Source organism: Medicago truncatula, chromosome 1 (assembly GCF_003473485.1).
Source record: "Medicago truncatula cultivar Jemalong A17 chromosome 1, MtrunA17r5.0-ANR, whole genome shotgun sequence".
NCBI classification, from domain to species: domain Eukaryota; kingdom Viridiplantae; phylum Streptophyta; class Magnoliopsida; order Fabales; family Fabaceae; genus Medicago; species Medicago truncatula.
Genome location: NC_053042.1, coordinates 33990674 through 34007710, shown reverse-complemented (window position 1 = coordinate 34007710; position 17037 = coordinate 33990674). Strand labels below are relative to the sequence as shown.

Genomic DNA, 17037 nt, shown 5'->3' with positions numbered 1-17037 from the left:
TTCAGGACTAAATAAGTACATGAACATAAGATATCATCCAATATTAGAATTAGAAATATGACTTTGACTTTGATTCAAAGCCGTTTTCAGAAATCAGGTATTTGGATTTTATTATCGTCATCAACAAACATGGTTACCCACTCTACATTATGAAAGGAAGATACAAAAAGTTGAGCTTTTCCCATCACTTTTAAATAGTGAAATGAAATGGTGATAGTACAGGCAAAAAAGAGAAAAATGATTCACGACCAAATATCCAAAGAATCTTATGGCCAAGCATCTGGAGAGACCTTTTCACTGATTGTGGAACCAAATTGTGGACCTCCTTTCCTATATTGAATAAGAAACTCAATAGGGTATCCCTTCAGCTTATGAGGAACAATTCCAAGATCATTGAATGTCAAAGCTGCAAATTTCAACAAACAGAAAATGTTGGACACAAGACAGTGAAAGAGAATTGTAGAATAAAGTCTTGAAACAATGAATCAAAGACTATGTGATTAAGTAACTCACCATTTTCTGAAACAACAGTATCTGCAGCATAAGCATGGATCTGATCCAGATTGAACATCTCAGGCTTGGGTAGTGGAAAGGGAAGCTTATTTAAGAATAATTCCCTTGGTGTTGCCAATGCCTGAAATCAATCATGTACCACACAACGTTGGCATACAATGATGACATTAGAGTGACATAATTTACTCTTAGTAGGAAACTGTTTATTCCCCTCCCATGAACAGTTAATAATGCACAGCTAAAAGAAAAAGGGACCTTGTTCCAAAATAAAATACTAAAACAGAAGAGAACCAACTAATAGCTCTCTTTCAAGTCACATATGAGAATGTGAGCTACTAACTCAGATATCCCCAAATAACATATAAAGCGCAGTAAATTAACATAAATCTATACGAGAGTCTTTGGCTTATCTTCAACTAGGGAAGATAGCTTCATTGCAAGAAATGACATCCCTCCCCAATTACATATTTAAAATAGGATTACTGGATGATTTAAAAAAATGAACTATGCATGCATGAAATTCTACAAATATGAGACTTCTGGAATTGCATTGTATAAAAATATTGAAAGCATTATAATAACCGCAGCAGGCCAAAAATATGTCCATCAATGGCATTTCATTAGTAAGTACACAAGTAATCAACTAATGAACAAGTGATGAACCCACCTTTGCAATGGGAAGAGGCACGTTTACATATCGAGGCCATTCACGAATCACATCATACATAATCTCTGCCTGCGTTTAACATAAAAAGATTCAACATCGTTAGGAAAATACTATTAGCTAGCTACTACTACATCCGTCCTTATTTATAAGACCCTTTTGCCAAATTTTGTTGTCCCTTTTTATAAGAACCTCTTCAAATATCAAGGTGCATTAATTAATTTTTCACAAAATACCCCTAATTAAATGAAGAGATTTAAAAGATCAATCATTTCTCTCTCTTAAAAAATGAAGGATAAATTTGGAAAAAGAATGTATGTTGCTGACAAATTTAATGCAAGAACATTTTTTCTTAATTCTTGTGCTTTTATCAAAAGGGTCTTATATATAGGGACGGAGTGAATTGCTAAGACGTTAAACTCGGGCAGCTTGTTCCAGAAGCTTCTATCTTCTAGTTAAACAGTTAGTGTAGTAACTAATTAAGTTGGTTAGATAGACTTCTCGATAAATACTCTAATCACTGTAGATTCTGTAAATTTTGTAATTTCAGAAACAAAAGGATTACAAATACAGATATGATTTTCTCAGTTTTCCTCACTATCTCTCAACTTTCTATCAAACATCATTTCATTGATTTCTTCAACTAATTTTTCCTAACAAGCAATATCTTTTGTTTTGACAAGGCATGCACAAACGAAGGGATAAAGTCAAAGATTACCAACTGATGCACAGTAAAGATCTCAGGACCACCCAACTCATAAATTTTTCCCATGCTAGTACCATCATCTTTCAAGGCTGTAGTAAGTGCCGCGGCGACATCAACGACATATACAGGCTGGATTCTGCAATAATTGAATGTTAAATAAAAAGTAAATTTCAATGCCAAAAGGAAGAATCACTAACAATACAATTCACTTCAGTAAAAATCATTGAAATTAAGAGTAATTGTTTGATAGATTTGCTCATACTTTGTGTTCCCGTTCCCCATCAATGGAATAAAGCCATACTTCTTTGCAAAATGAGCCCATCGGTTTAAAATCCGGTCCTCTGTACCAATCATAACAGCTGGTTTGAAGATCGTGGCCTGTTAATTGTGATATTATGAATTCTCAAATTAATGCTCTTGCAAGATAGCAAAGCATGATGATCATAATATTTTAACTGTATTAATTAATGCATATGATTTTCATTTCACCATTCACAGAAGAAAAAGATGTATGTCTCTATTTTGTTATCAGATATATACAGTGCATCAGTGCTTAAACAGGGCAAGATATACTTCCTGGAGACATTTTGAAAAAGTAGTAAGAATGCTATCAAACTTCCCTTTTACTTGATATTCAAGAGATTGCTAAATAAACCCCAAAACCTTAAAAATAATGAATCAATTATATTTAATTTACCATTCGCTCATAGAATAATAAAAACCAAGAAGACCAAGAATATTAAGAGTCAATACTTGGGTGGTAAAAATTATTATTGATTGGTCTGACATCTATCTCTGTCATTGAGGGTTATTTTTTTCATATCCTTAATCATTTCCGTTTCCACCCAAAAGCCTATGAAAACAAGAGAGAGAAAATATAGCCTTTCTTTGCTAAGCTTCAAATGTCAACAGAATATTAGAGAATAGTTGCTCCTTTTACATATGAAAACCGAACTAGAAATAAATTACTGGCCTAGAGAGTGAGAAACTAAATGTACCTCAGGTAATTCTCTTAAAACCGCTTCTTCGGCAGCTGCTTTACATCTAAGCATCCTGGAAGAAGATGATGGAGATGCACCTAAGCAAGAAACTTGAATGAACCTCATGATACCACCATGTTCTTTTGAAATCTGCAACGATACAATTTGAATATCAAATATCAGATCAAATTTGGAAATTCCAGATATTACAATAATAAAAAAATAATAAAAAAAATAAAAAAAAACATTCAAACTAATCAAAACCAAGCTTTGCAAGGATTGATATTGGCTCACTTAACATGCACTAAGGGCCCGTTTGGTACAACCTAAAAAAAGTGATTTTAATACTCAATATTTTAGAGATTAATTTTTAGAGATTTTTAAAAAAAGTAGAAGTTGTTGTGTTTGTTTTCCATAATGAAAATAACCTTTTCCTTAAAAAAAAATCTGTTATAAAAAATTGATTTTCTGAGAAGCTACTAAAAACAGCTTCTCATTTGAAAAAGTGATTATTTTATTCGAAAAAAAAAATGTGATTTTTTCATGAAAAAAGCTGTAACAGAGAGGCTCTAAACCAATCATTATTGTACGATTCAACCAATACTCAAATCCATTGGAGATATCACCTAAAGTTTGCAAGAGGCTTCTGAGCCCATTGAAACTGCTTTGAACCTCTAAACTGAATGCTTTCCTCAGATAAGCTCATAACTCAATCTAGTGAATCATACAATTTTCAATTGATTCGATAATCATTTCGGAAGACTTTCTTTTAAATAATTGAAACCCTGTCAGGAATGGTTACAAAACATAAGAGTCAATATGTAGCTTGAGAGTGGCACTGAACAATTTGGATATGTTATATTTTTTATGCTTGGTATCAATTTTAGTTGACCAGATCCAATAATACACAATAGATTCTTGAGAGAACATTATGGTAACCATGTCGAGTTGACTTTCTTTTTCCCCTTTCTCTCACAACTTCATGAACATCCTAAATTTCACAGTTAGCAGCGTGTTTCTCAACATTGGAGGCTACATTTAAAGTCATTTTCTTTAAAGATTTAGAATGTTCTGTTATTATTGAAAATAAACGCCAATGTACAAACACTAAGCAAATAAAATTCTCAGAGAGAGTGGTGAGTGGTTCATAATTTAAGAATAAGACATTAACACGATGATATGGGATGAGAAAAAATTAACAAATGTGAAAGAACATGCCTTTGCAAGTTTCTCGGCCATGTGATAGTGCACTTCCTCATAGCTGAAGTTTCTTGTCTCATAATCCCTTCCTGCCAACAAACAAATAAGCCAAAATGAGTATGTGATTATGAGACAAAAAATCACATACTTTCCATTATGTGAGGTTATGTGAGAATTGTGTGAGATTACCAATGAGATTGATGACAACATTGGCTCTAGCCATTACAGCTTTAACCGAACTCTCATCTCTTGGATTGAATTTCATAGGTACAATCTGGGCATATTAATCACGGGAGGATTAGCACAAATAGTGAATGGAAATAGCGCACGAATATACCACTACTTACTTTCCATTCTAATACAGAAGAAAGAAAAGACAAAAGCAGATTCTTCACAAGTATTAAAACATTTAAAAATGTTACCTGTCCTAAATCTCCCATCAGTTTGAGATGACGAGGAGAATCTTCAGAGCCTCGGAAAGGAACTAAGACTTGAGATCCCATTTTAGCTGGAAGAGGGGAATGACATCCCAAAAAAACAAGCAATACAAGATTTAAGCTTTCTTAACAATATTTGGGTAAACAATTCGTTGAAACAATTACATAACCCACAAACTTACCAAGTTGTTGAACAACATAACGACCAAGGAATCCAGTTGCTCCAAATACTGTGGCAACAATACCACTGCACAAGGATTTGCTTTCAAGATTAATTTACCAGCCATTTATGAGAACATTTAACACAGATCAAAACCTTCCAAACCCTATACTTTCTTAAAAAAGGAATGGAAGGCAAGTAAACCAAGTAAAAAGGTGAAAAGATTTTGATCCTAATCTGTAGGTTAACGAGGTTAATAAACTATAATTCATACTACAAGAAAAAATTTCAAAATAACCATTTCTATTCATTCAGAACGCAAAAAAACAAAATTGAACAGCTCCCAAGGAAAAATCAATCCTAGCCTTAAAACTGCAAGCCTACATTCGATAAATGAGAAACATTCATGATATAACTTCAAGAAGGCATAATATTAAACATCATACATCACGCTAAATAATGAACTGATGATAATACAAATGATTATTTACAGTGTCTAGTCTGTCCTAAACATGCAAAATCAATCTATAGTTGCATCCAACCAATCTTAAAACATTTTCACAGTTTGATGAACATCAGCACGTACTAAACAATGTAACCTCATTTCGTGAAAACATTATTTCAGATTGTCTCAAGTGCAGAAACTACATCCAACTAGGAAAATTTATCAAATCTTATCCTATGGATAAGTTAAGAGATGGAAATATCATCTATAAAATGTTTCTAGAGTCTAGACCACACAAATATAGGGGCCAAAGTTAACAGCTAATGGTGAAATCACCAGCAGTTGGCTTCATTGCCAGCTATGGTGCACGGACTCTGACACAACACAGATTCCGCAACATGGCTAATGTCCAAAATATAGGAGACGGAGACACTGCATACGAATATATAATTAACCTGACAAAAATCTAAATTGAGAATTAAGATTAAGGCCCTCAAAAAAAAAATATTAAGATTACGAGGAATCATTTATAATGCAATCTTATTCTTATTTCTTCACATATATAATCCTAAGATAAGAAGATGAATCATGTCTTTAATAACAAGTAATTAGTCCTATGATAATGAGCCTAATAATGAGACGTCATTGTTGTATTTGTCTCAAAAAGCATTCGATACAATCTAAGGTTAGGGAGTTCGAGAAGTGTATGGCTAGGAGCAGGTATAAGCTCAGTCTCTTGACATGTGTCCGAACCATCTTTTTAATTGAACACCAATAAGAGGTGTTTGACACATGTTCAAGGTGTGTCCGAGAAGTGTCAGTGTCTGTGCTTATGATTACAGCTTTAGTTTTTGTTTCTTGGTAATCCAAGATCAAGCAAGCTCAAAACCCATCAAAAACACTAGTTCTGCATCTATACCAAAAGTCCCAAATAAAAAAGAATTTGCAAGCCCCATGTATATACTATTCAAATATCTCTCCACATGAGCGGATTTAATATATCAAGGACTTTAATCACACTCATTTCTCTCAACAACTTCCATCAAATTCAAATACCTCACTTAATAGCTATCAAGCTCAAAACTCATATGCACAAAATGTAGAACCTAAACTAAGAGAAATGAATATTTATTTTATGAATCTTATCATAAATATCCATAAAATTATAAAAATTCAAGTAATGAAGTTAACCTGACAGATGATCTTCCACCAGTACCCTTGCGGACGAGGTGACCAACGCCCTTGGTAGCTATGGTGGAAACATAACGCTCGTGATTTACACCATAGTCTGCAATTACGATTAAAATACTTACAATTAGTTAGTTAATTAGAAATGGAATTGGGAATTAAGGATGATGCATTATACAAATTCGGAAAACGTACAGTGATCGGAAATTGGATAGCTGGATTTGAGCAAAGTTGAGGATTTCAGAGATTCGTGGCCTAAGCGTCTTGTAATAGCTTGCATCTTAGCGTTACCAAGAAGAACCTAAGCAGAGAGAGAGAGAGAGAGAGAGAACGGAACGAACACAGAGAAATGTTGATATGCTATGCTATGGAGGCCGGAAGGTGCACGATATTTGGACTAGATCTATTATTACCACCTCTTTTATTTTAAAATACACCCACCCTTTTTTTTTTTTTTTTATGAAATGGTCATCTCTATTCTCCACGTAACTGCAAAGATTAATTCATAGATCCGTTAAAAAAAAAAAACACGATGAGTGGAAAAACTCTTTGTCAAGAAGAGATTTATCATTATTGCATTTTATGGTTGGATTCGAACACATGACATCTGATTAAACTGAATGAGATCTATTATTGAATGCACCCACCCCTTTATCTAAACATTACTATGTTTTTCCATTTCATATTTTTTTTTTATAATTTATTTCTGGTTTTTCCACAATGTTAAACAAAAAAAATACTATCATTAATTGTTTTACAGATTCTTATTTTTCAAACTCTAAGGTATAGTTGAAAACAAGGATTTATTATATCTTCAATTTCTATAACATACTTTGTTTTGAAACAAAGATGGAATGCTATTGGCAAATGAAATTATAAAGATGTAAATTTTAGGAGAAAATACACACATAAAAGGTTAATTTTTGGTACACATTTATACATTCTCAAATTCTTAAAGGTATACCAACATCTCCAAAAAAAATTAGGACATATGTGAATTTTAACCAATCAACAAGAGAGATAGAGAACATGTAATTCAGAGACTGTGTTGATACTTGATGGCATACTTTGTACAATTACAGGTAGTTGCTAAACCAGCAAAGTCACTATGATTAAAGTCATACGTTTATGATTAATTGAAAATGTAACCAAATTTACACATACAACGTAAATTAAATTCGTAGAGTATTCATAATATATAATATCATATTGCAAAGGATAGTTCACTAGCAAATTACGACATTGTACAAAAGAGTTGATTACACACACTACCAGAGATGATAAAAAAAAAAATGAACAGCCAACTATGCAAAAGAGAAAATTTAAGCAATGTCATTTCTGTGGGATAGTAAATGTAGTCAAAACTTCAGCCTAGAAACGGGCTTGATTCTGCGTTGCTAACTAATAAGAAAAACGTGGAATACACAAGACTAGTTCCAACTCTAAACTTTGCTAAGCAAACACTCTACTGCCTCATTCTCAAAACTACTTTATTGTGCATACTTGATGATCCCAATTCAGACACCCCATGTTTACCTTCCTGTAACAGCGGATCATCTTACTTTTTTCTTGTAACAAAACATGTCAACCATGCATGAACTCCTCAAAAGGATGAATCAACTCATAACACTTTCAACCAGGAAACTCATTTACTCCCCCCCACTGGAGCAGTTGAGGGACACGTGTTCATTTTATGTCTCTGCGTGTGCCAATGCAGCAGTGGCAGCAACTCAAGCATCACCACTGTTTCCGCTTTTGATTGCCGCTGCCTCTGAAGGTTCTTAATCTCTTTCCACCACTAACTATGAAGATTTTCAGACATTCTCAACTTGTTTAAAAATCCGGCATGCCAGTTGATCGCGATGAATATTCAGTCACCAGCTTCAAAAACATGGATGACTTATCTTCTAATAGCCTCAATGGAGTGTCAAACTCTGCAACTAGACCTGCAAAAAATGTCAAAAGCTAACATCATGAGCACATAGTAGTGAAACATAAAAATTATATATAAAAAAAATAAAATAAATCATTTCCAGCCATCCCAAGCACTCAATTTAAAATCACATCTGCGCTCTATTTCCTTTTCATGTTGTGCATGAAATGGGAAGATAGAGAAAAGAATTATATAGATACATGTTGCTCCCTGACAGATTTAGAAGTGAGCAGACACATGTAGTAAAGTAACACGTAAGCGCACTCATAAATTGAACACATTGTCAGCCAATTTTACTATTTTTGGCATTCCGTTGACTAAAAGACTAAATTGATTTAAAACTGACACTATAACAGAATCTCGCATTAAAAAAGCAGAATCTACAACCTGCTGAACTTTCAACTCTCTTATATGACTGGTATATTTACTTTATCAGAGATGACATTTTGACACAAAAATTTGACAACAATTTAGATAGTTAACACAGTTTAAATATGTGGTTAGTACTGTCTAATGATGGTTAGTGAATATGACAAGGTGTCGCAACTCACTAACCATCTATTGAACGTAGTTAAGCATGATTTTCAACGTCATTAACCACCAAAATTTTGGTGTTCAAATATGCATAATATCCTTTTTTTTTTTTTTTGGTCAGGATGCATAATATCCTTTAACCATCCAAATTGTGGTCAAATATACATGATATCCATTAACAACAAGTTTTGTTTAAATATACACCAGAAAATAGTAGTTAATGACATTTAAAACAATGGTAAATTATGTCCAGTGGATGGTTAATGAGTTGTGACACCTTGCTATTTTCGTAAACCATCCACTTGAATGTAATTAATCGAATATATGAACTATGTTACTATCCAAATTATTGTCAAATTTAGGTGTCAAAAAACACAACTCATACTTTATTTTGTTTGGGACATGAATGTTTACTTTCATGGAACAATTTCTCAAAGCTGCAACAGAAAACAAAGAGGTATATTGATGTGATTTCAACATTTAACTTGAAAAAATTGTTTACTGTCCTGTTGGACAAAGCAAAGCCTAAAAGCAATTTTACTGCAAAAAAGAAAGAAAAGCCAAAGAACAGTATAAAACGATACGTACCATCACTGAGTACCAGGACAAGATCACTGTCAATAACAGTAGGAATACGATGAGCAATAGTGCACACAGTACAGTCTCTGAACTCCTCTCGGATAACCTTCTGGATAAGATTATCAGTAGCACTGTCAACAGAAGCTGTTGCTTCATCAAGTACAAGTATCTTTGACTGCTTGAGCAGAGCTCGGCCAAGAGCAACAAGTTGCCGCTGTCCTACACTCCAATTATCACCATTTTCTAGCACTGCGAATTTGAAACAAATCATAAGATACCCGTGACTCAACATTTTACCTTCCCTTTTTCTTTTTCAGGGGTTGGTGAAGAAAAGATACCGGGAATATTCCAGTATTTTGGTGGTCTCTTACCTGGTGTATCAAGCTTTTGTCCTTTCTCACGAATGATCTCTCCAAGCTGAGACTTATCTAGTGCCTATGAGAAGTTAAACACAAAGCAATCAAAATTAGAACCACCTACTCTTACATAAGATAGCCATAATTTTCAAATAACAAGGACTATTCAATTATTTTCTTATGCTATTAGATTTATAAGGAGTGAAAATCATAAGTGGATTTGGAAACTAATTCAATCATCTAACAATAAAATAGCATTACTAAGTTAAAAATTACACAAATTTTGTGCAATTATTTAAATGAAACTATCTTTTGTGCAATTATTTAAATGAAACTATCTATCTAAATAATACTATTATACTAACCTCCCAAATCTCTTTATCAGAATGCTCTTCAAGAGGATCCAGATTGCCTCGAATGGTGCCTTCAAATAAGGTTGGATCTTGTGGTATGATACTCAAATGGCTCCGAAGGTCATGAAGGCCAATTCCCGAGATATCAATGTTGTCTATAAGGATACTCCCGGCTGCTGGTTCAACCAATCGAAATAACGCCTGAATCAAAGTAGATTTGCCACTGCCAGTTCGTCCAACTATTCCAATCTTCTTCCCACCAGGAAATGTGCAGGATACTCCATGAAGCACCATGGGAAGATTTTCCTTGTAACGAACCTTCAAGAGAGAGACAGTAGAGGGAAAATGAGGTGGATCATCGCCAGAAAGAGGCAATTGCAGTAGAAAAATCACAATAAAGATTTTGATGCAATGCACATTTCTAAGAGTTTGGATTAGACTCTAATGTTGTGCAACAGAAGAAAACATAAGAATCTTCCCGCACTCAAAATTTTTTAAAATAAATAAAAATTAAAATGGCTAAAATCAAAATTAAATGCGGTAGAATAGACATGAACTACTTGGTGCTGAACAAAGAACAAAGAGCATATTTAATGTGAAACTTAGATGGTACCTTCAGATCAATTAGTTGAATTGTCCCATTCACTGGCCATGAGGGTGGAGGGCGAAAATCTTCAATAAGTGGTGGTGCTTCACTAGGAATTTGACTGTACTGATAAATCCTTTCAATAGATATAATTTTATTTTCAAGTTTACAAAAGCTTAGTATCCAGCGAGACAAACGTCCATTTAAATTCAGGCCATACGTCACAGCAAGTCCAGCCATACCTATAAGCAGAAAAGTAACAGTAATTAGCAACAGAACATTGTTTACTATTGCATTCTGCTTGGTTCCAAACCATCACTTAAGCCCTTTCCTATAACACAATCTAATACCATATACACCTGCTTTAAGTGAAATTGAAATGCAAAAGAACAAAATCATACACCAAGTATGAGCTATCAGTAGACTATTCTATGTGATAAACAAATTCAACAGTAAAGACCTGAGTCGTAACAATAGTGCGAAACAACTATGTGAACAGAATCAAAATAGTAAAGATTCCATAGGAATCATTTCTAGTAGTAACTACTTCAAATAATACTACATGACTTTGTTTTGACAAAATATACTACATAACTCAATCCTCCAGGATTTGACATCATGAAAATTGGGAATCAATCAGGAAAAAAACTCACTGGGGTCAATACTTCCACGGGGAAAGCTCACGAGTAATACCATGCAGAAAGCAAATACAAAAGTTGAAAGCAATTCCATGCGTAGGCAGAGCCACTCAATAGCTGCAAGACTGCAAAAGAATGGTCGTGCAAAACAATCCAGAAGATAGAGGTTCCTCTTCAAGAACCTTTTTTCTTGTCCAAAACCTCTGATGGTGGCTGCTCCAGCAATTGATTCACCAAAAAGTTGTATAATTGGAGATTTCTGGATGCTTACAATACGTACAAGTTCCCTTGAAGAAGCCATGTAGTATTTCTGCAATTAATTAATGGTCAAATATTAAGCCACAGCATTGGGAGTTAGGAAAACACAAAATGCAATATATTAATGGAGGATTTCTAGTCCTTCGTCAATGTATCTTCTCTGTACCCCTTGAATAAAAAATTTCCTTAACAGAAAAATAATGAATAGGAACTTTATGATAAATGGGGTTTATTTTATCCTTCATGGCTTGATTTTCAGCTAAAGAAATCTTTTTGAAAAGCAGATTGAAAGATTAAAAAATAGGCTTATGATTTCCGATTACCTGCATCCACAAACAGACAATTGCCATTGGGACTACTAGGAGCAAAACTTGCCATGTAACTTCTGACATTACAGCAACAATGCCAATAAGTTGTATCGTTGATGAAGCAAACCCTCCAAGTCTAAAAGGAATGTCAAGATCCACAACACTTTGATCAATTGAAACCTGAGGGAATAAAGGTAGTTCATTATATGATGTAGAGAGACAAAAACAAAAGAGGAGTGGGAAACAACGAGAAAACTTACACGATTCAGGATCCTTCCAGCTGGTGTAGAGTCAAAGAAAGACATTGGTGCATGGAAAATACTCCTAAGCATGTTAAAAAACAGCTTCTGTGCAGCTGCTAGACCAAATGTAGCCACGAGAACGGCCCTAACAAATATGAAGCATGAGCTGCCAAAGGCAAGGGCCATGTAAACAAGAAGAAGAGTCGTGGGAGTTACTTTGGGCTCGTCTCCTTCTGTTTGAGGATTCGCCCAAGCCATCCACCAATTGCTGGCAATCTGAAGGAACTGAAATAATGTTTGTGCAATGATTATGAGGGGAATCAGTAAGCCTTTATAGGCGGCTGCCATGTAGGTCAGGTACACCTTCATGCTGACTCTACCTCTAACCCTCTCCTCTTCTTGAACAAGCTGTTTTTTTCTTGAGCGCTTTGCCTTCTTCTTTTCCTTTATTTCTGACGATCCCTCGTGAACTTCCTTCGCCAAACTGGCAATATCATTTACAGAAGAAATAGATTTCTTACTGGTCCTAATAGGTGCATCCAACGACTCATTTTCATCTGAATCTTCTGAGGATGAGTGAGTAGGAATGTCCATTGCCTCTATTGCTTCATGGTGAGCTGAAACTAGAGATCTAAAATCTGTTCCTGCCTGTAAAAGGTCATCATACTTTCCTGCCTGTATGATCTGGCCTTCTTTAAGAACCTTCAAAATTGGACAAAAAAATAATAGTAATTGAGAAAACTACTTTCACTTTATACCAACCACATTTTTAAGATGTAAGATAATAAAGGATTCTTCTTAGTCTTTGAAAGAATTAAACATCATTATAGACAAAGATAAATACGACATGTAGGCAACTAAAGAAACTAAGGATCAATGTTGAAACAAAACAATGTAGCTAAATTTAGAAATATTGTTAGAAAGTATCAGCAATACATTCAATTACCATAATGGCCAATTGATACGAGTAACGAGTTTCTCTCAGGAGGAAGCTGCTATAAAACAGAACAATATCGGGTTTCACTCCTGAGCCTTAGTCTTGCACAAAGCAATTAAATATGGACCCAAAAGTCATACGTTTTCCTTCTGACTTGTATTATAGCTGTCAACATCTCATGTCATATCCTATATATAACAATAATTTCACACATGTTTCCCTACAATATCTCCAAAGTAAGAGTCTGATTTTTTTTCATATTAAATACAGTGGGAAAATCAACCACAATTCCAGTTATTACACACATACAGCCTACAAATTTGACAGACTAATGAACTCAAACCAAGATCATAGTATAAAGAGAAAGAATTAAGAACCCAACCAGGATATGCAAGGAGAAACAATGCATCACACTGAAATAGTAGAGAGCAACAGCCACCCCTGATCATACAGGGAATATATAACTCTCAAATGCAAAAGAGTTATACCGTAATTTAAAATAATTTAAAAAAAATAAAAAATAAATAAAACACCTGAATCAAAGCATAAACATCAACTAGGCCTCTTAATACACAAATGAAAGACAAAACCATAGAGCCATACCAGTATCATATCAGCAGCTGGAAGAAATTCAACTTGGTGGGTCACAAAAATAACTGTTTTATCTGCTAGTTCCGACAACACATACTCCTGCAGTTACATTACATGTCATAGATTAAGAAAAACACCCAGAACCAATTAAGTTAAACAGTGTCATTAATTAGTGGGAGAAACTAACTCTGAACAATTCTGATCCAGTGTGGGCATCAAGTGCACTAAAGGGGTCATCAAGGAGATAAATATCAGCATCTTGGTAGAGTGCCCGTGCGAGCTGAATCCGCTGCTTCTGTCCACCACTCAAATTTATACCTCTATCACCAATAATTGTTTGATCTCCATGTGAGAAAAGTTCTAGGTCCTTTTTCAGTGAACAAGCATGAATAACATTCTTGTACTTTCGTTTATTCATTGGGTTTCCAAACAGAATATTTTCTTCGATATTTCCTGACTGTATCCATGCTGATTGGGAGACATACGCCGCAGAACCACACACTCTTACCTGCAAAATAAATCGGTTACATCTTGTCAAAGCTGATATAAACAATAATAGTATCCTATTTCAAATGCCAAAGAAAAAATATAAAAACAGTATAGGTGGAATTCTATCATTATGAAACAGAACAACAACATACTTCACCAGAAAGCTTGGGAATTTCTCCAAGGATGCAAGAAAGAAAACTTGATTTCCCAGAACCAACCATGCCACAAACGGCTACACTCATCCCCCTTTCTACTTTCATATGTATTCCTGAAAGAGTAGGCTTAGAGGAAGAAGGGTCCCAGCAGAAGACACCGTCCATAATTTCTATGACAATGTTAGAAGTTCCACGCGGCAAGACAGTAGTTGCATCTTCCCGCAATTCTTCGTCCTGCAGGAAACCAGATATGCGATCAAGAGAAACCTTTGTCTGAGCCATGGTTGATACCAAATCAGGAAAATTTCTGAGAGGTTCTTGAAGAATCCTGAAAGTGGCTAGAGCAGATAGAACACCACCTGCAGTCAGCTGAGTTCCTAAAAATACGGTTGTAGCAAATGTGACTGCTGAAACAAATATAGGTGAACTCCAAAATATGAAAGTTACACAAGCCTGAGAGTAAAGTGCTTTCCTTAGCCACTTGAACTCTACTCCGCGCATTTCCTCCAATTTTATTCTGTATCTATCTTCCCAAGCTTGCAGCTTCAGAATCCTCATATTTCTCAGACACTCGGATGTTTTTCTCATCCGTTCATCCTTAGCAGTCATTAACTTGTCTTGATATTCTTCTTGTATCCTAGCCACAGGAACAGTGACAACAATGGAAATGATTGTAGCTATCAATGTTGCAACGAAAGCAATTCCAACATTCTTATACAAAATCACAAGGGCAAGAACAATCTGCAGAGGAAGCATCCACATATCATGAATGTACCAAGAGTAGTCCCCTACCCTCTGAACATCAACAGCCATGTAATTGACAATCTCACCACTAGTGTGACTTTGCTTGGCCGAGCTCGAGAGTCTGAGTCCCTTCTTATACACCATGGCAGTTAGAGCTGACCTAACATGCATACCTAATATATCCACTCCTAGATACCACTGCCTAGTTGTCAATGTCTCCACAAGCTTCGCCACAAAGAATATACCAGTAAGGATATAACCCTCATGAGCAAAAGTCTCTTTCCCACCCAAGAAATCAACAAAGTAACTTATCAAGTATGGACCTACATACGAAACCAAAGTATTCATACCAGCAAATACAGCATTCAAAGCTGCTTCCTTCCAAAATGACTTGAGAAGAGCCCAAGCTAATGAAGGTTGCTTGGACGAATTTTGATTTTCAGCCTTCAATTTCTCCCAGTTAGAATTCACAGCCTTGTAACTAGCCTTGGCTCTATCACTTGGAGCAACAAGTGGAATGTCCTTAAGCTCAAGTGGTCTCTTTGCACCAATAGAAAGAAGTGGATTCAACCAAGAAAGTGTAGCTAAGCTAAAAAGTCCAGCATCCCTATATGGAGTAACCTGGAGACACCCTAGTTCCTCTTCTTCAACAATTAACAGTTCTTGAAGATCGGAATTTCTACTAACTTGTATACCACTAACACCATTAACCGCAACTGCGCCTAAAAAAGCAAGTGCAGGTGTGACAGCAAAATTCGCAACAGCATGAGAACGAAAGTACTTAGAACCTTCCAACCAAAAACCTCTCCCATCAACATATAAAGTACACAAGCAAATAACAAATGACAAAAACCACCAAACTCTTAACAAAAATGGAAACTTCTCTAACACCTTGAATTTGCAATTCAAAGCTGAGAAGCTTAACACAGACCAAGCTAGAACCTGTGAAGCTGGCACAGAAATAAGTGACCAGTGTAGAACCTCACCCCAAATGATAGCACCTACATCAAAACTCAACACTAAAACTTCCACAAACAAAACATAGAAACAAGACAACACAGATAACTTGAACCAAACACCTATTGAAACATCACTCGTTTCTCTATCAATAACACTGCAAATTGGACTATCATTTGAGGTAGTACTGTCCTTAACGATTCCAATTCTCTTGTACACAAGAATCTTTCTAACAGAGACAACAAAGAGAAACAACAGAACAAGAGTCAAGTTCACGCATATTGCTGCAAGTTCCAATACAGACAATCCCAGAATCGTGCTGGAAAGAATATGCAACGATCCTGAAGATTCAGAAGTTGATAAAGCTGAAATTTTTTCGAGAAATTGGGCAATACCCATTACTGAATACTGTCTATAGATGAAGATGGAACGAATTCAAAATGATGGGTCGGCGAGAAAAGCATTACAGGATTTGGGAAACGAAGATGAAGCAGTAAAAATGAAATTTTGAAGGTAGAGAAAGAAACCCAGTGGAGAAAAATGCAAAATTCAGGAACTGGGTTGTTGTGAAGAATTGTGAGGCAAGCTTGTTATGAATGGTGATGAAGTTGTTGTTCAACAAGCTTCGCCTCTGAAATGGTGATTGCCAGCGATGATGCTAAGCGTGTAAAATTGTAAAACAATGAGAGAGAGAGAGAGAGAGAATTTTGCTTCTTCTCTTCTGCTCTCTATTATATAATGTGCACCACTATGTCCCACACACACTTGCTCATATTTTTATGTTAACAATAATTTCACACTTATTGAACAAAAAATATTATCCTAAGAAAGAACATATAATTTATTAAGAGTCAGGATCCGTTGACACGTATCAATAAATTCATTGACATCAAATTTTAATCGTTGATTTTTTTTATTAAATTGTATAAACAATTCAAAGCATTTGGATTAAATAAATTAACGGTTGAGATTTGATGTCAACGGATCCTGACTCATTTATTAATTAGTTTTGTTTGTGATAATGTAAATATTCATCAATACTAGCAGGGTCATGTTAACTTGTACCCTAAGGGTCATGTTAACT

The 17037-nt window shown here is 35.1% G+C and overlaps 2 protein-coding genes across 3 annotated transcripts; both read right to left on the bottom strand.

Annotated features, from left to right (window-relative positions):
* LOC25484198 (NADH dehydrogenase [ubiquinone] 1 alpha subcomplex subunit 9, mitochondrial) lies at positions 1 to 6678 on the bottom strand. 2 transcript variants are annotated; one of them, XM_024779454.2, is made up of 13 exons: positions 6489 to 6678; positions 6297 to 6393; positions 4683 to 4747; positions 4486 to 4571; positions 4253 to 4337; positions 4082 to 4152; positions 2882 to 3013; positions 2146 to 2261; positions 1896 to 2019; positions 1181 to 1249; positions 514 to 634; positions 264 to 406; positions 1 to 232 (listed from the first exon to the last, which is right to left on the bottom strand). In XM_024779454.2, the coding sequence occupies exons 1-12, from the start codon at positions 6571 to 6573 to the stop codon at positions 267 to 269; spliced, it is 1191 nt and encodes a 396-aa protein (XP_024635222.1). In that variant the 5' UTR covers positions 6574 to 6678; the 3' UTR covers positions 1 to 232; positions 264 to 266. The 2 variants fall into 2 exon arrangements, with proteins under 2 accessions (XP_024635222.1, XP_013468421.1); XM_013612967.3 differs by having other exon boundaries at positions 1 to 406.
* Positions 6679 to 7461: 783 nt separating this feature from the next.
* On the bottom strand, positions 7462 to 16664 carry LOC25484197 (ABC transporter C family member 5). The gene is made up of 11 exons (XM_013612966.3): positions 14250 to 16664; positions 13796 to 14116; positions 13621 to 13707; positions 12099 to 12782; positions 11854 to 12018; positions 11288 to 11582; positions 10662 to 10876; positions 10061 to 10366; positions 9711 to 9774; positions 9349 to 9588; positions 7462 to 8239 (listed from the first exon to the last, which is right to left on the bottom strand). The coding sequence occupies exons 1-11, from the start codon at positions 16350 to 16352 to the stop codon at positions 8127 to 8129; spliced, it is 4593 nt and encodes a 1530-aa protein (XP_013468420.1). The 5' UTR covers positions 16353 to 16664; the 3' UTR covers positions 7462 to 8126.
* Positions 16665 to 17037: the final 373 nt, after the last annotated feature.